The sequence below is a fragment of the Tauraco erythrolophus genome, chromosome 3 (assembly GCF_009769465.1).
Source record: "Tauraco erythrolophus isolate bTauEry1 chromosome 3, bTauEry1.pri, whole genome shotgun sequence".
Lineage (NCBI taxonomy): Eukaryota > Metazoa > Chordata > Aves > Musophagiformes > Musophagidae > Tauraco > Tauraco erythrolophus.
In genome coordinates this window covers 25,327,066-25,346,413 of record NC_141467.1, presented here as the reverse complement: position 1 = coordinate 25,346,413, position 19,348 = coordinate 25,327,066, and the positions used below count along the sequence as shown (strand labels likewise).

Here is a 19,348-nt window from a genome sequence, read left to right as displayed (position 1 = left end):
ATACGAAGAGTACTCTGGTTCTTTTCTTTATGGAGAAACAGGATTCTCTTTTTGTTGTGTCCTGGGTAGAGCAGTTTTTTGAAACTTGACTGGGATATAGGAGCCTGGTTGCACAAAGACCATGGCGCTTCATTTACAGCCAGGGAGACAGAGAAGGCTGATCTTCCAGTACAAATCTTTCTTTTTATTCTCGTTTAATTTCTGTCTATTATATTCATACATTTATGGGTATTTCTGAGACTTTACAAGTTTAAAGAAATAAAGTTTGTGTTTCTTTAACATGAAAGTACCATATTCCTACATGTTGGAATACCTGCTGCTGTACTGTATGCAAGGAAAAACATCTTTTGAGAGTCTGCAATGTAGTATCTGTCCTTTGTTTTGCTTCCTATATACACATACATAATATTTCAGAAACCTGAGTTAGAACTAGCAGTTAGTAATGTACTTGTATGATCTCTAAGTTAGTAATACCCATTAGCTATGATACAACCCACAATAACTGTTTGAATTAGGATAAGAATAGTGCATAATGCTCGAAATATCACCCTTGCAGAAAATGAGCCATCAAAACATTGAAACAGGCGCTTTATGTCCCTATGTAAGTGAGTGCACAGAATTTCTATGAGCAGATACTGCCTGCTGTGAGCCACAAGCAGTTTATAGGGACAGATTCATGTTGGAACATGACATCATAAGATATACTACTTAAAACTGTAGGAATATGAATTTAACTGCCTAGAAGCTTCTCCCACCTTTTTTTTTCTGAAACATAAGCAAATTCAGCAGATAAGCTAAAATTGCCTACTAAATTTATGTACTGCTCAGATGTATTATGTCATTGATCTGTTTATTTTAGTTTAAATTAATGAGGATTAGATGCGTCCAGGTGGAAGGCTTCTTTAGAAGCTGGAAGGCTTCTAAAGGCAGCAAAATAAAGTGGTAAGAGAAGAGCAGTTCATTTTATGATGGCTGGTGCTACAGTAACCTTAGGAAGCAATGTTTACTACCCATTCTACTTTCTGAGTGTAGCTTTTAAAACACGCTGGTATTACTGTGGAGTATCTTTTAATTAACAGCCCTTTGTTTCATGTGTTTAAGATGTTTATTTTATACAAATAGAAAGTTTCCACCTTATTAAACAGCACATTGCAATTCAGTGACATTGGATGTATTAGAAGTCAATATTGCTGATTATTTTTTCCTGAATTGCCCCATTAATTAGCAGAATGACATTTCTGCCATTATGGAGTTATCTCAAATCTCCAGTCTTTTCCCCCTGAAAGGCAGTGATAACCGTCTGCTATCAGCAAGCAAGCTTGTGGGACTCTAAAGCTGTTAGTGATGAAAGTTTTTTGGGTCACAATATTAGGTGTTACTGCTTGAAATGTTTGTTATGATAAAGATAAAGGAATTTCTGTCACTTATTATAAGCGTCTGATTATCGCATGGGATAGGGAGGGAGTAGAAACTTCAGGGAGTAGAAACTTCAGCTTTATTCTGGTACTGAATGAAAACCATTACATCATTTTTTGGTGTCTGGATTTTAGTAGAAAGAGGCCTTCAGCATTAGAATCTGCAATACACAACCTAGTCATCAGTCTTAGCAAGTGGGTAGGGATTAAGCCAATATCAGAACCAATGGCTCTCCCTCCTGTAAAGCAAAAATACGTTGTCAGAGTGTTTGGGTGAACTTGATCCTACTGCTTTCTGTGCTGTGCTATACATACTCTAAGGATAGGCAAAAAATACATACTTTAGAGCTCTTGTTTTATCAAAACAATCAATAACATGAAGGAGCAATTCCTTTCCTACTTTATACTCACAAGGAATCAAGGCATTCTTTCCTTTGTGGGGAAGGCAGAGCGGAAAGCAGTGGATCCAAGTGAATGGGGAACATAGATTTAGATACATTTGCTGTATCTAAAAAAAAAATAAAAAAAATGTTGCAGGACATTATTTTCCACACATACATTACAAAATAAAACTTTAAAGTAGAAGGGGATAATGAATAACTGTTCTCGAATCCTGCTGAGTGATAAAAGAAATCAATATTTCTAAATTGTGTAACTGATGATGTTTATAAGGTAATTAGAGGAGCCACTGATAGCATACTTTTGAGGAGTCAAATACTGCAAAGACAGAAAGCAGTGTTGTTTTGTTTTAAACATCAAGAAATGCCTAATTTTTTCTGTGGATTGCTCTTGTGCTTGAGTAAATTTCTTTGAATTCTCCAGGTGCATTTCCCACATGAGTGCAAGAAGAGTAGTCAGTTAAAAGAAGTGACCTCTGTGGAGGACAGCATGACCACCATGAAAGGAAGCTGCCTCCTCTCACTGCTGTTGGCAGGACTTGGAGTATTAGGAATACTGGAACCAACAAAAACAGAAGATACCCACTGCCACAGAGCCGAGCACCCAGTTATTGCATACAAAGGTAAGGGATAAGCACAAAAAATCTTTTCCAGAAGTAGGCTAAGGATTATGTAATCCCTTCATGGAAACTTCTGTTTCTAATGTATAATGGTATGAAAAAAAAAAAAAAAGTGCATTCAGTGCTGTCATACAGCAACCTGGACTGTGTTCCTTATAAGTTTAATACAACTAGACTTACAAAGTTTGTTCACAATCTGGTGCTGAACATGTCATTTAAAGGTGGGTGACCCATTTCCCTCTGTGATTAAAACCAGCCTGTACTGTTACAAGAGGTTTTTCTTTTCCTGATGCAGGACCCTGCATGTGTACACTTAATTTCTTGAGGTTGCTCTTGGCCCATTCCTGCAGCCCATCTAGGTCCCTCTGGATGGCAGCTCTGCCCTCAAGCTTATCAACTGTTTCTCTGAATTCGGTGTTATCTGCAAACTTTACAGACTGCACTCTGTTGCTCCCCTTCCTGGTCGTTGATTAAAGTGTTGAACAGGACAGGTCCCAGGATCAGCCCTTGAGATATTCCGCTTGTTACGGGCCTTGTGGTGGAGTAAGGTCCATTAAACATTTACTCTCTGGCCTTGATCTTCCAACTGTCTTTTTACCCATTAGGTTGTCCACCTGAAGAGACAGACCGTAACTAACTTGCAGTGAGATGTTGAAAGCCTTGAGATCATCATCATTAAAACTAGTCATTTTATTATAGAAGGCAATTGGTTTCGGGAGGAATAATTTGCCCTTGGCAAATCCGTGCTGAGTGTTCTCAGTAACTTTCTCCTCCGTATGTCCAGAAAAGTGCATTCCAAGAGGACTAACTCCATAAATTTCCCAGGAACTCAAGTGAGATTGACTGGGCCTGTAGTTCCCACATTTGTTTTCCTGCAGTTACTGAGGACCTTCCTTCATCTCTGTGACTTCTGATGCAGAGTAGATGATTATCTCATTGGCTGTGGATGCAGCTTGTCTGATCCCATGGATTTATGTAGGTTGAGATCTTGCAGGTTATCCATGACTCAGGCTGCATCTACCACTGGTAGTTCTTGAATCCCTTTGGTAAACATCAGATGCCTTTGAGATTTTGTTGGTGAAAACTGAAACAAAGGAGAGATTGAGGCCCTCAGCATCATCTGTATCTGCTGGCACTAGATCACCTGCACAATTCAGCAATAGGCTTTATATCTTTCCTATTTGAGCTTTCTTTACTATTGTAGCAGCAGAAGCAGCTCTCATTGCCCTTGACATTCTGTGCAAGTCTTAATTCCCATTGAACTTTTTTTAACCTTACATAATCCTTACATGCCCATGTGGTATTTCTAAATTCCTCCTTGGCCACCTTGGCCCTTCTTACACCTCATACATACAACCTTTTTACATTGGAGCTCTATCATAAGTTCCTTACTTGGTAGTTCCAAGCCAGTTTCTTCATACATGGGAATGTTGTCTTAAGTATTAGGATGGACTGCTGAAGAACATTTGGAACAAAGTGAAGAAAATTTGGAGGATATTGTCTGTGAAAAACAGAGGCATTTAATAACTCATCTGATTTTTTTTTTTTTTTGAACGGAGATTTTTCCATTAGTGTTGCAACTTAGAATGAGTTCCAAATAATTTGTAGCTATGAGGATGTAGGGATTAAGACTATGTTACATATTGCATTCCTTCTGTTTTTCTAAGAAAGCACATGTGTAATTTTTTTTTTCAAATGAGTTAGGATTTATTGAATTTTAATTGAAAAAAGATTTGTTTCCATCCTTTTCATAAAGTTAGAGAAAATAATGTTGTGTTTTCTACAGAAAGTATTTTTGTTCTGGCATTTTAATATTTAATAAGAGTAATGGTGCCAGCTGTCCCTTTCTCCAATACACTGGAGAATGAACTGAAGTGGTTACATTCTGTACCTTGGAACTGCAAACTGTCAGTCAATTGTGAAGGAGGGACCTTTATCTCTCATTTATTCGTGGACTAAATAGTACGATTTATTGTGATGAAATATCTGGTTTTCTTAGCTTTAATGTTGTGTGTATAATTTAGTTAAAAAATGTTATTTTTATCATAACCTGAATACACAATGTTGTAAATTGAAGTAGCACTGTTAAAGGTTAAAGTTAAAGGCATTTAACTGCTTAATTGCACAAACTAAGGAATCACTGCATGTACCTTTTTTTTTTTTTTTTGATATATGCAACTGTAAAATCAAATAATTGAAGCTTGTTACCAGAGTCATGTGCTAAAAGTTCATTAAAAATGTGTTGGTTTATGAATCTGACTCAGCCAACACGTAGGAGAATTGAGCCTGATCCTGCCTCTTAGACTGTTATGGTTCTCCGTCATATTTAATTTCCACTGATGTCCTTCCAATTCTAAGTTACTATGCTAAGGCTTTTTGGGGACAGAGACCTCCTCTGTTACCTTGTTTTGGTTGCATCTTTTGATGTAGCCAGAGATAGCGTCACAGTTGGAGTTTACTGAACAAAACCAATTCCTTTTTGCTGTAAATATGTGTGGGAAATACAATTATACAGAAGCATTTACTGTCAGATTGTTAATATGAGATTTATTAAGATTTTCAATGCCAGACTCCTACTTGACTTTTGTGGTAAAAATATTATTAATCAGTACATATCCATGACACATCTTTGCTGTTACGTACTGACATATCTTGAAAAAGTTTTCCTTTACTTAAAAATCTTCTGACAAGCTGTAGTTCGTACTCACCATAATAATCTGTTGGGAATCACCAGTAAATCTTAGAAAGTAGGTGCAGAAATATATTTGCAATGCAGTATACAGTATGTAATAGCTACGTAACATAACTGGTGTGAGCACGCAGCGGTTGACTTGTAGTTGCAGGACTGCTAGTTAAGGGAAAACAGAAGATACAAGACCAAAGGAAAAGATGACTGAGAGTTGTGGTTTAGCCCAGCTGGCAACTAAGCACCATGTGGCTGCTTGCTCACTCCCAGTCAGACAGAGAGGAGAAAATATAAGAAAAGGCTCGAGGGTTAAGGCAAGGACAGAGAGGGATCACTCACCAATGATGCTCATGGGCAAAACAGACTCAGCTTGGGGAAGAAAGATCAATTCAATTCCTTAGCAATGACATCAGAGAGGATGAGAAACAAAGCCAGGTCTTAAAAACACCTTCCCTCCACCCCTCCCTTCTTCCTGACTCTCCCTCCTTCCCCCTAGCAGTGCAAGGAGATGGCGAATGGGGGTCGCAGTCAGTTCATGACACGTTGTTTCTGCTGCTCCTTCCTCCTCAGAGGCAGGACTCCTCACACTTTTCTCCTGCTCCAGTGTGGGGTCCCTCCCAGGGGAGACAGTTCTCCACGAACTTCTCCAATGTGAGTCCATCCCACAGGCTGCAGCTCTTCCTAAACTGCTGCAGCATGGGTTGCTTCCATGGGATGCAGTCCTTCTGGAAGAGACTGCTCCAGCATAGGCTTCTCTCAGAGTCACAGCCTCCTTCAGGTGCAGCCACCTGCTCTGGCGTTGGGTCCTCCATGGCTGCAGCTTTTCACAGACTGCTCCACCACTAATCTCCATGGGCTGCAGGGGGGCAGCCCCCTGTCTCACGATGGGCTGCAGGGGAATCTCAGCTCTGGTACACCTCTTCCCACTCCATCTTCAGCGATCTTGGTGTCTGCAGAGTTGTTTCTCTCTCATCCCACTTCTCTCCCCGCTGCAGCCGCACTGGGCCCAACTGACCCAACCAATTCTTGTGGCCCTGGTGCAATGAGTTGCACTCAGCAGGCGTCCGGGAGTGGGGAGCTTCGGAGCTCTCCGAACTGTGCTGCCATGGACGATCTTCTCCCCACCAGGCAGAGGCAAGGGGTGACCCAGTGCGGATAGCCACCCGTGTCCTTTCCTCTCTCTCCCTGTTGCGTGTCCCACATGATGCAAGTTTCTTTGTTCCTTCTTAAACGCATTATTCACAGAAGTGCTGATTGACTCAGCTCTGGTTAGAGGCAGGTCTGACTTGGAGCCAAGGAAGCTTCTGGCAGCTTCTTACAGGAGCCACCCCTGTAGCCCATCCCCCGCTACCAAAACCCCACCATACAAACCCAACAAAAACTTGTGTGTTAGGAACAGGCTACTTGGGGTATCAAAGTATAAAAATAGAGATGTGTATGAGAAGAGCTACTCTATGAATGAATCCTGCAGCAGGAATTGGCAGGATTCAACCAGCCCTCTTCCCAGTTTCTGTATTCTTCCTGTAGCTTCTATTGACTTCATGAATGCCTATAGGAAAATGCCCTCTGTATCTATTGACGTTATTGGTGCTGCTAGACCAACACAGAGTCCTGAAATCAATTCTTAACAGCTACAAAACCTTTAATTTGGATGCTGTATTAATACCCAATTCTGTAAAGTCATCTTCTAACAATATTAGATCCACCTGAGCTAAATGCTGTATGAGACACTGAACAGCCAGCAAGACTGAGTGGTACGGAGGGGCAGGTACTTCAAAGCTTGTAAACTCAGTATCAGAGATATTAACTCTTTTGTTTTATTTATAACTGGCTAAAGCCTTTTTTCTGTAGTTTCTAGTATGCCAAAATAGCAATGTACTTATTTGATTTGTCTTCCTTTGAGAGGCGTAGTAGATGGAGTATAAACTATTAAATAAAACTAATGAAGTGAGAGTCTGGTGTAGCGTATGGATGAACAGCTGCAAAATACTAATAGAAAGAGAAAGTAGTCCTCAGGAGTTGTCATGGTGAAATATGGAAAGGGAATGTATCTCCTGAAAGAGCTTTCTTTCTTTCCCACTGCCCACCAAAAACTGCTCACTTAGGTGATGATCCTGTCAAGCCAACTTTTGTAGGAAGGCATATACTATTTCTATCACTGAGTTTCCCAGCTAAATAGTTTTAGCTGACAGACAGTGATATATCTTCAGATATCACGTGGCAGGAATTTCACCCACCAGCTGAGAACCTTTACTCAAGTATTTTGTTTGCCAATAGAAGAGGAAAGAGAAGTTGCAGAAGCAGAGGAGATGCGTTTTCAAAGGATTTTTGGCATAATCTAAAAATTTCTTTCATTTTATGTCTCTTATACATAGTGGTAATAATCATACTGTAATTTGTTTATCTGCATAATTAGTGTTAGAAATGCATAACATACCTTTTCTCTCTTCCAGAAACTATAATAAATAAGAAAGTCTACTGTAGATCTGAAAATATTTCAGCTCTAAAATCTGTTGTCATAGTCTTTCCTAGACTAGAATAAGGCACTTTGTGTTTTCCTTGGAAGCTGGAAATTTCCTTTTCTCATTGTTTAAATTTGGTAGGAACTATCATAGAGATCAGATTTGTATAAAAGTGGCCTCTTATGTACAGGTTGGATTGACAAGATCGGCCCGGTAGCATGCAGTTCAGTGTTTTATGTGATGGGACTAACTGTGATGATGTCCCTCTTTTAAGTTCCTTTTTGTCCAAGGAGGACTCTGCCTCCAGATGTGCAAAGGTGTGCTAGTCTGTTGAAATCAAGGCTTTCAAAACAAAAAGTTGAAAAAATAAATAAATCTGCATTGTGTTACATGCATGTACTGAGGATTCATCAGCTGAGCTAGCATAAGTCCAATAAAAGCGTTAGAGCCAAGAGGTCATAAATTGCGTGCAAGTTACAGAACTGAATGAAAGGAAGCAAGGTGCAGGTGGCAGAAGAGACACACAGAATCATAGAATGGTTTGGGTTGGAAGGGACCTCAAAGATCATCTAGTTCCAACTCCCTTGCCATGGGCAGGGACACCCTCCACTACACCGGGTTGCTCAAAGCCTCATAGTGTGAGATTATTGGTCTTTGCATACGTTACCATATGTTTGCAATGTGTAAATAAGTATATTTATACTTGAAATAAGAAAGAAAAAGGGATGAAATAAGCTGGTCATTAAAGATAGAGCCTTACAATTATATTTTTTATTAAATTTTATTTTATCTGAATATGCTTGCATGTGCCTGTAAATATGAAATGTTACCTCTGTAAAGTGTATTGGGGTTTACTGATAGTCAAGTTCTTGGAAAACACACTCTCTTAATAAGGGACATGTTTAACCCAAACAGTTAGAAAAGGCTGTGGAAACCAAATTTCCTCTGGATCGGAACAGGATCATAGGCAAAGAGTGTTTAGAAAAATAAGATGCCTGTGAGAAATAACAGCTGTTTATAAAAGTTGAACTATTCTTGCACAAAAAACTGAAGTTAAATCAGTTGAGTAGTGTAACGTTTGTCTAAATATTTCCATAGGTTTCAAAGTACTTAGCCACCCACTCAACAGAACCTCTGTGGCAGCTCTGTGTGGAGCTGATATTTTACTACTTATTTGAGGAGTTAAAAAAAAAAAAAAAAAGTGTAAAAGTAGTTACAGTGTCACCTTGTTTTCCTTCTCCCATTTGCTGAACTTTGAAACAGTCAGACCTGTCAAAACTGACACACTTAGCTGAAGACTTGCCCTGTAGGCAGACTCTAGCCTTGAAGTAGAACCGAAGGGGCCATCCTGAGTGTCTAACAGTATGTGAGACTAAACTGGAAAAAAAAACCGACCCGACTCCAATCTCAGGTGTGAAGTTTTAAGTATTGACTGTCTTGCAGTTGAATTTCTTTGGATTTTCTATCAGAAATAAAGTGAAGTTGTGAACTTCACTTAATTGACGTTTAGGGTACAGCTGAGATCATCTGCTCTGGGGCAAATCTCATTGTTTTGTGCTCCCATAAAGTAATCAGAATTTAAGGTTATACTGTCTCAATAAAAAAGCATCAGTTGACATAATTTTAGAAGCTGTATTTAGTGATATTTTAAACACATGCTGTGCTGTAAAGAAATTATCTGTTGAATAAACATGCTTAAAAATAACATGTCTCCATCCATAGAAGAAATGAGTGTAAACCCTTCATTTCTACTTGAGGTTAACCAGAAAAGAAAAATAGTATAGTTATTTTTCGATTCCTTGGTTCGGGAATCCTAAGAAATATATTTTCTTAACCTTATTGTCTAACCACCACAGAATTCCCTCGCTTGATGTTTGTCTAAGTAATATAGACTCAGTACATTGCCCTGCTCGTTTTATCGTGTGGTTTGTATATGGAGTGCATGCACTTAACATGTGCCAAGAGGAAATAACATGTGGGCTGGACAAAGAAGGATACATGGTGTATGAACTTGTTTTTGTTTGTACTCTCTTCTCCTTCCCCTAATCTTGTTGCAAGCTACTGTTTAAACTAATAGTAGTCTACTAAGCTGCTCAGTTTTTAGTGCTTTTTCCTTCTCTTTCCACCAGTTTTCAAAAACACACTTTAAAGACCTCCTGCCAGCTTCAGCAACGGGATAGAGGAGGTGTGTTGCTTGCCATCTTCTATCCTCTTTCAAGTCTTTTTTTTTTTTTTTCAAATAAAGGTGATTCATCAGTGAAGAAAAGTTGATTGCTAGATATTGCGACTTTGGTTTGTCTAGATGACAGGACTACGAGATTGCTTGTACTGCCCTGCCAAGAGTCAGCCCCTTTTAAGGAGGAAAATAATTCCTCCCCCAGTTGTATATTTTTTTATACTGAATCGGGTTTGCCTTTAGTTTTGTACAGGAGACTAAGCGCCTGCTGGGGGATGGCAACTTTCAACTGCCTACAGTTAATTTTAAAAATTATAACTCTGAAGATTGAAGGATACTATCCCCTTACTATTTCCCTGAGTCACCCGGTATCTTTTATATGCATTCCCTTAAAAACCAAGGTATGGCAGGGATTGAATTCTCTAAGCAAAGGATTTGTGTACCTGCTATTTTTTTTTTTTTTATGGAAGTAATCATGTTTTAAAGCAAGCATCAATTTACAGGTCTTCTGGCATCCCAGCCAAGTGCTGCACCATCATGAAATGTTAATTTTAATAAGTTCCTGATAATTGAAAATCAGCAGTGTCTGCAATGGCTATTGAGCTGCACAGACATGTCCTTTCCATCACTTTTTCATGTTTGATTTCCTCTCTGTTGCCCTAATGTGGAAGTTTTGGAGCAATGTCCTTAACTCGGGCCCCAGGGAGGCAGCAGGCTTTCCTAAGAAGAGCGTCTATACCTGTATGTCCTTTGTGTTACAGTATGATTTGTTTTTTCGGTCTTCATATTTTTTGCACAAAATATTCTCCGACCTGAAAATATCTTAAGAGCTATGGTCTTGGGTAGAATTGATAGAATCAAGAAATTGAATGATACTAAAACAATGTAAATGAAGAAGTTTAGTATGTTCATATACCAAGATAAGTAAGAATGTGTCATTGCAAAATGGTCAGTTCTAGAAACAAGGTCTTGCTAATTGAAACGTAGATGTTTCCCACAAAAGTGACACGGCATTATTATAACTGTCTGTAGGCAATTGGCTTTATGCTTCTGTTCCCTACAATACACATATAAAAATTGAGCAGTTTCTTTACAAAACTTCATGTTGAGACCAAATACTGGTTTCCAGTAACTGTGTGCAACATGACTTTCTTCACAATGAATTCTGCGGCCGATTGCCAAAACCAGCACGTAAGTGTTAAAAAGTGAAAGGTTAAGCCCCTCCAAAGAGAGGGCATGACGAAGGATGTCAAGCATGTTAGGCAGTCTGTCTGACCGTCAGCGTCCCGTTTGGGAAGGCAGGCACCAGCAGCACAGGGGCCAGAGCTGGTAACTGACAGGGGAGCTACGCACGCTGGGCAGAGCGTGTGGGCTCTGTGCTGGTTCAGGTGTGAAGTTACTGGCTTCTTACTGGCAGAACCTCCCCAGGGCAAACTAAATCTTTCACCAGTACGGGGAAGGGCAGATGTAGCAAGCAGTATTTCCATGTGTCAAAGCACAGCTGAACTTCACAACATAATTTTAACAGCTCAGAAAAAGTAGTGGGCTCATCTCTGCCTATCCCACTGAATGAGTCCCTAGCCTGAAGTGTGGATCAGCGATTTACAGGTAAATGGGGTGAAAATTTCTCTTGGTTCATCCTCCTTTGTTCACTGATAGTGTTTTCTTTCTCCTTGGAATTCTCACACCTTTCTCACGTTATTATTTTTTTTTTTAATTTTGGATCTCTTATATTGATTAGCTTTCTGTACTCTCTCCTCTCCCTTTTCTGCTCTTAAATTATATGTTTCAGGTTAGATTGTTCCTCATTTTTAGAGATTGGATTGAGACATACTATTAAGACTTGACTGATAATACCGCTGCTGTCTGCAGCAGGCTCCATATACCTTTTTTTCTGGGCCATCTTGAAGTAGAATCATAGAATCATAGCATGGTTAGGGTTGGAAGGGACCTCAAAGATCATCTAGTTCCGCCCCCCCCTGCCATGGGCAGGGAAATCCTCCACTACACCAGGTTGCCCAAAGCCTCATCCAACCTGGCCTTGAACACCTCCAGGGATGGGGCATCCACAACTTCTCTTGGCAACCCGTTCCAGTACCTCACTACCCTCAATGTAAAGAATTTCTTTCTTATATCTAACCTAAATCTGCCCTCTTTCAGTTTAAATCCATTGCCCCTTGTCCTATCAGTACACACCCTTGTAAAAAGTCCCTCTCCAGCTTTCCTGTAGGCCCCCTTTAGGTACTGGAAAGCTGCAATAAGATCACCCCGGAGCCTTCTCTTCTCCAGGCTGAACAGCCCCAACTCTCTCAGCCTGTCTTCATAGCAGAGGTGTTCCAGCCCTCTGATCATCTTCGTGGCCCTCCTCTGGACCTGCTCCACCAGCTCCATGTCCTTCTAGTGCTGGGGACTCCAGAGCTGAACACAGTATTCCAGGTGGGGTCTCACAAGAGCTGAGTAGAGGGGCAGAATCACTTCCCTCGACCTGCTGGCCACACTTCTTTTGATACAGCCCAGGATACGATTGGCTTTCTGGGCTGCCAGCGCACGTTGCCGGCTCATGTTGAGCTTCTCATCCACCAGCACTCCCAAGTCCTTTTCCTCAGGGCTGCTCTCAATCCATTCTCCGCCCAGCCTGTACTTGTGCTTTCCCTCTATGCCCTCTATCTAAATCTTACATAACATAGTCTTTCCATACGTTTGCCATCTGCCAGGCTTCCCTGTCACTTAAAGGATGTGAATTTAGCCTTACTGTTTTCTTATTATGGTGCTGATGGTCCAGAACATTCCCTATTTTTTTTTTTTTAAACTCTCTTGATCTTTGCTTCAGCACCTTTCATTACCACTGCATTGTTTATGTTTTTATGTTGTATGCCTGCTTGTGCCTCCTTACCTGAACATCATCCCATCTCTACTTTAATCTGCTTCTAATCTGATGACAGGCTTCTGGTCACCTTTAATCTTAAAACTACTGGATTTTTTTCTTTTAACTGTCCATTTTGTATGTGGTTTATGTTTCTTACCTGGATGCCTTCTCCTTTGCCCGAAAACGTGTGTGTGTTTATATGTAAGAATCTTGAGTCGAAGTGATACAGCCTGTAAACCATTCCATCACATGTAATCTGCTAGACTAAATTGGTTATAGTACTTTACAGTGATCCCTCAGCATTCTTTACTTCCTGTCTAAGCTCCTTCTTCTAATGCATGTTAAGCTATTTGCTGATATACAGGAGACTCATCCTAGCTGTGAAATGCAATGGAGGTGACTCCTTGATTGCCCTTACAAGCATGACACCTGAAATCTGTCTTGTCGTTCTCCAGGTGCCCCACTCTGAAAATTCTTTGTTATGTTTCTTTTCTTGTCTAAGCGTTCACTACCCCTGATCTGTTGTACAGCCAGGTGTATACGCAATTCAAGAAAAGTGAGGTTGCTAAATCTGCTTCTGACAGCTTCAAGAAAATAAAATTTAACAATTACTAGGAGGACAGCAGTTTCCCACAGTTGAGAGAATGGAGAACCTAAACAGTGAGAGGACAGATTGCAATCCCTGCTGTGTTTCTACAGCAGCGGGTTTGAGTTTATGTCGAAGTGATGTCATTCAGGCTGATACTTATGAATATTCTATTACAAAATAATGAGGACAGATGTATATGATGATGAAACAGAGTTAAGAATGACAGTAGAATGCAATCTGCAAGTAGTCAAACATGAGTCTGTATTGCATTTAAATGTAGCATTCAGGAAACCCCAGAACTGAGCCCCCAAACTCAGATGCTTCAGTTTTGGCGATTCCCTTCTCCTTTTCCCTTAATTTTCATTTATTTCTTCATGGTAGTCTGCTGGTATGATATGTTTGTGGTTGCTAATTTGAGCAATTAGTAAAGATTGGTAGGCCTTTTGCTTTAAAGCAGACTAGGATTTGGAAATCCTATTTCAACTCTTGGCCTACTTGACAGTCGCTTTAAGTTCGTTGTTCAAAATATGGTGCATAACATTAGGCAACTGAAAAATTTTAAGCACAGTTATTGGCAACTTAAACTCTAGCTAAGCATGCTTTGTTACTATTCTAAGTACAATGCTATCCTCAAATGACTGATACTGTGTAATTTAAAAATATTATAATGTCAGGTACACCGCGTTTGAGTCAAGAGTTTGTTTCCTTAGAAGTGGGAAGGGTATGGTTGATGAGATCTCTTCCAGCTGGCTAGAGTAACTTTGCAAAATAGCTTTTATTGTTGTTTTCTGGAATGGTCTGAGGCTCTACTTTCATGCTGTTTCTATGTACGAGAGAAAGAAAACTCAAAGGGGCTGTAATTGTATATCATGGCTGATACCTTGTCACTTCATAATTTCTGTAGAACTCGCAAGTGATTCTGAGTATATAAAAACCTGTGCTTGTAGCGCTGAAACTGCTTTCATCTAGGTGGGGGTTCGATATTTTTTCCCTTACACCTTCTTGTATTTATATGCAATGTGTGTGTTTGAACAATGAAGCATAAACAATTCAAAACCCTTGTTCAGAAATGTAAGAAATAAGTAGTCATTGCAGCAGATGTTACTGTCTCTTCCCTGAGGGCACAGACAGTCAGAACCCAAATTCCCTTTAATTATCCCAGTAATACACATATGCACACACATAAGAATGCAGAAATACGTAGTTCTAGCTGGGGAAGCTTTGGCAGGACAAAGAAAACAAGAATGCAGGCTGGATTTTAGACCTTGGGACTTTGGAGGTTAGAGCAGATTGTAAAAGCAGGGCAGGGAACCAGGGCAGGGCAATTGCTGTGGCTGCGCCTGCCCTGCCTGGAGGGCAGTGGGCAAATGGTGGAGGCACTGACTTCGTTCCTGATGAGAGACCAGCGAAAGATGCGAGGAGTTGGGTAGAAGGAAATAAGTTTACAGTAGGCTTAGGAAAGAAGTTAAAATTCACTCTTTTAAAGTCAAGAAACATATACTTTAGGCATGTTTTATTTTCTGTTTTTCCCATAATAATAAATAAATTACTTACAGCTCTGCCTCATTACCTCCAAAATTGTTCTGAAGCTGTAATAGTTGTTTGAAAAAAATGAATGCCCAGTAAGCAGGTGGTGAACTTTCTGGAAAATGTCAAGAGGTTTATGGTCTTAGGATCTGTTTTATTAAAGATGATTTGAAGTGGAGAGGAGCTCAGGGAGCTGGCAGAGCTTCTAGATAAGGCTAGAGATTTCTTGGCCTCTGCAGTTCTCTTTGTAAGGAAAGGCAAGGTTCAGGACTGTATTAAGTTGTGTTGGATAGTAGGAGGAAGGCAACTGCCTTGTTTGTTATCTAAAGAGACCTTCAGAATACTGGATTTTGAAAGAGAGCTGTGATTTTGAGGCTGGTTTTGTCTTGTTGCTCCTCCCTACCCCCTTAAGCAAAGATGAGCTCTGAACTGCAGAGGGAGATCTGACATGTTTTCATGTTTCCAAAGGGGAACCAAATGTAGTGTGGTAAGACTTTAAAGAGGAATCTTTTAGTTTGTGGCTGCTGATTTCATCACAGTGGCTAAAGCTGTAACTCCATCTTTTCTTTTCTAGAGGATCGGATTGCATTAGCTAACCCTGCCAAAACAATTGTTTTTAGTTTTTTCCTTGGTAAGAAGAAATGATTTTTTTCTTTTCTTATATCCTTCCGAATCTCTATTTTAGAAACTGTACAGTTCTTACTGTCTAATTACCAGAATGCTTATATTTGTCAATATATTATCTGGATTTAAAAGTAATGTTAATTTTTAGAAGAAATATTTTAAATTTTCAATCATATTAAAAATTAGGGATTAGCTATTAGTAATACATATTCTTTTGTTTCCCAGTTATGATGTCCACATACTCTTAATTCTGTATTACTAAAGTCAGTGGTGTACACAGTCCCAGTATAAATGTGTTCTGTACGGTAAGGGCTATACGCAATGTCTTTTTCATTAAAGGGCAATACTGAGTATTGTAAGAGACCTATTTGTCCTAATCCTTTCATCTTACAGGGAAGCGTGAAGTGGTGTCAGCTGATGCCATCTTTTTGTTGTTGAACTAGTTCTTTTTTCTGCATATGTTGCATCCAGTCTGCTTCTGGTGTACTCCAGTTAGATTATGAGATTAGCCTTCCGGTAGTAAAGACTGTTAAATCTGTTACATCTATGACCCTCCTTAGCCTTGACAGCTGGATTCTTGAACCATATATATGAAAAAGTGGACATGCCGGCTACGTTCTGAGGTGGACCAGGAATTTCACTGGGGCATTGGCTGGGATCAACTTGACTTTTTGATCTTGTTCAGAACAGATTTCTCTCTTTCTGTAAGGTTTAAATGTTAGAGAGTTGCTTTTTTTCTTGTTTGTCCATTTGACTAATGTTCTTAACGCAGTAGTTTGTCTTTCTGATACACTAAAACTTACAGAAAAGGCACCTTCCTGGCCTCGGAGTATATATGTGTTTGGTGTCTAAGAGTCAGATTACTTGGATATTTTCTTACTCCTTATACATAACTTCAGCTCTGGGACTAAAGTGCAATGCCAGTACTACCTTTAAGCTCTACTATTATCATAGAATCATAGAATTATAGAATGGTTAGGGTTGGAAGGGACCTCAAAGATCATCTAGTTCCAACCCCTCTGCCATGGGCAGGGAAACCCTCCACTACACCAGGTTGCCCAAAGCCTCATCCAACCTGGCCTTGAACACTGCCAGGGATGGGGCATCCACAACTTCTCTGGGCAACCTGTTCCAGTGCCTCACCACCCTCTGAGTGAAAAATTTCTTTCTTATATCTAATCTAAATCTCCCCTCTTTCAGTTTAAATCCATTGCCCTTTGTCCTATCCCTACACGCCCTTGTAAAAATTCCCTCTCCAGCTTTCTTGCATTAATAATTATTTTCTCCGCCTCTGAAATGCATGCTAAAGAAAGACAGCATTAGGAGCCATGTAGAAAGTGTTAATGAATACCCAGAGTGTCGACTCAAGGCTGCAACTATATTGAGGGCTCCTGGCTTTGCATCCTACAGGGAGTCTGCATGCACAGCCTAGGCAACAGGCACTCTGCAGCATCTCCCTGTGGGCTTTTCCCCTAAACCTCCTCTGGAAGAGAGCTCCTCAGCATGGGTAAGACACAGTCACCTTAGTGATACACTTCTGCAAGGCAATCTGCCTAAGCAGTTAGGATCGTAAAGCTAAGGAGCTATATGGTCCTGGAAGCAGATCTGCCAGCATACCATTGCATATAGAAAGTATATGTCTGGAATTACAGGTTCTGGAAAAGCAGCCTATAACAGGCAAGCCTTCTCTGCTTTGCGCTGAACAGTCTTTGTACTGAACTGTTCAGCTTCTACCATGGCCCTTACAGAAGAACAGCAAGAAGTTGGGCAGATGTTCACGCTCAGATTTTGATGTAAGTACAATTAGCATATTGGTTTTGCTGGGGTACTTGGTAAGTCCTACAATGAGTCTTTTCTGTAAGGGAAATGGAAAAGTATATGCTGTGTTTATTATATTTGTTAGATGAGTGTTTTGGTTTATGACTTGCTCGTCCTGTCTTGTCTTTGTGCTTGCCTTTCTCAAAAGAAATGGCTCTTTTAATGATTTCGTTGTTCATGAATCCAACAGGAATATACCCATTCTGGCCTGTTTTGCAACAGTAGAAAACAACTTACATTTGTATGGGTTTAAACACTATGTACCAGAAATAGAACCACTATAACTGGTGATGGAGCTTCACAGTACTTGCAGCCTGAGAGTGCACGGGGCAGTTTGTTCAGGTGTAACATAGGCTTCTCTCCGTTACAACAGCAACCAGACAAGCCCACCTACCTGAGCGGGAAGTCTGTTTGCAGCTGTGTTTTCAGAAGATCGTCTGAGGAAAAAACGACCTATATACGATATCTTATATTGTCACTTACATGTTTGTAACTACAGCTGCTTTCTTCCCATTATTTGCGTCTCTTTAAGTCTTATTGCTCAGAATTATTTAAAACATGGAGTCGTTGAATGCTGAGCCTCAAATAAGTCCTAGAAAAGTAAGTAATGTGGTCCACAAAATAAGTCTCGGCCTCTTTCAGATAAGGAGGGGTGAGTTGTGATTTGTTTCAGTAGTAGTACAGTTGTTCTTTGGCTGAACTGTCCTGATGGAGTCCTCTTTTTTTTTATGTTGGTGGAGCCTGTGATATAGTATTTGCATGTATTTCCTTTCTTTGTTTGAGCTGTGGTGCCTTTTTCCTTTCATCTGCAGTGAATCAATGACTTATCAGCAAGAATGTGTTTCATGCATTTCTGTGAGGAGAAAGAACACAGTGAAAGAGCTAGAAAAGACTAGTGATTGAAAATGTAAGGAAAAAAGTATAGACAAAAGGGAATCGTAAAAGATGCAATAGGGTCTAGCGTGCCATTTTTCTTGTCTTTTTTTCCAACACAGAGCAATGCTTGTTTTCCTGAAGTTGTTCTGAGTGAATTTATTATTCGTGGATATATTTATGTTATAATGGGAATTTTAAAATGAGGACTTAACAATCACACTGAATTGATAGCAATGATGCACAAAAATTACTTAAGAAAATCTTGTTTTTCTCAATCCTAGTTTTAAAATAGTTAGGGACAGTGAAGTCCTGAAGTGTCATAGCAGAGGGTTTACAAGTGCTCCTAACTGTGTCCTTAAAGAGAGAATGCTGCAAATATATCCTGAAACAGGGTATGCTGAATGAGTGAACCAATGGATTGCCTCTTGCCAGCCGTGACACCTTGCTTAATAGATTCCTCAGGGGTTAATGAGGCTGGCAGTGGGGGTGATGTAATACAGCCAACGTGGCACATCACTGTGGAGACTTCTGACTTGTCTCACTGCCTTTGAAGAGGATAGTAATGTAACTTAAGTATCACAGGAAGAGTAGATCTAAGTTAGGCTGAAGTCTTTATTCAGCTTCAGGAAGATGGGGATTATTGTATCATCCTTAGATTAGATCCATTTAATTATAAAATAACTTTAGCATGCAGTAGTATATTTTAGTTTTCTTATGATAAGATTAGTGAATTTGTCATACCGATGCCCTCCAGAGACTTGTGTTAATATTGCGAATCTGCTAGCTTTCAACTACGGTGGTGGTGGTATTATTATTATTATTGTTATTGTTATTATTATTTTTCTAAGAGAGTTTCTTCAACTTTGTGCTCACTATTTTCAAAAAAGACACCATGGCATGAGATGTCACATACATACACCATCAACACTACTGAAAATTTTAATATCTATGTTAATTTTTTTAATGAAATCACGAGGTCTTTATTGTCTTTTAACTTTGTTATTTACCATTAAAGATCTCTTCTGAATTCAATTCTAAACATACCGCTCTATTCCCTGTTAGTCATTTCTCGGTTTATTTTACTGTTTACAGTAGCTCTACTTTGAAAGGCCGGATAATGAAGGTTAGGTTAGAGGGAACTTTACTGTTTCATTTGCAAGGAACTGTAGAGCTTAGCCCTTGGCAAGTCCTTGGACAATGTAAACCAAACAAGCTATGGCCTGTTGGGCAGATACTATATTTGAAGTAAAACTGAGACAGGTTTCTGGACTCTCATTTTTCATATGAGTAT

The 19,348-nt window shown here is 39.8% G+C and overlaps 1 protein-coding gene across 1 annotated transcript in view; it reads left to right on the top strand.

Annotated features, from left to right (window-relative positions):
* Positions 1-2,303: 2,303 nt before the first annotated feature.
* The window catches only part of SEMA5A (semaphorin 5A), a 236,043-nt gene continuing 218,998 nt past the window's right edge, over positions 2,304-19,348 (top strand). The window contains exon 1 of the mRNA XM_086609066.1: positions 2,304-2,436. Coding sequence (XP_086465192.1) covers positions 2,304-2,436 — 133 coding nt within the window. The remainder of the gene's footprint in view (positions 2,437-19,348) is intronic.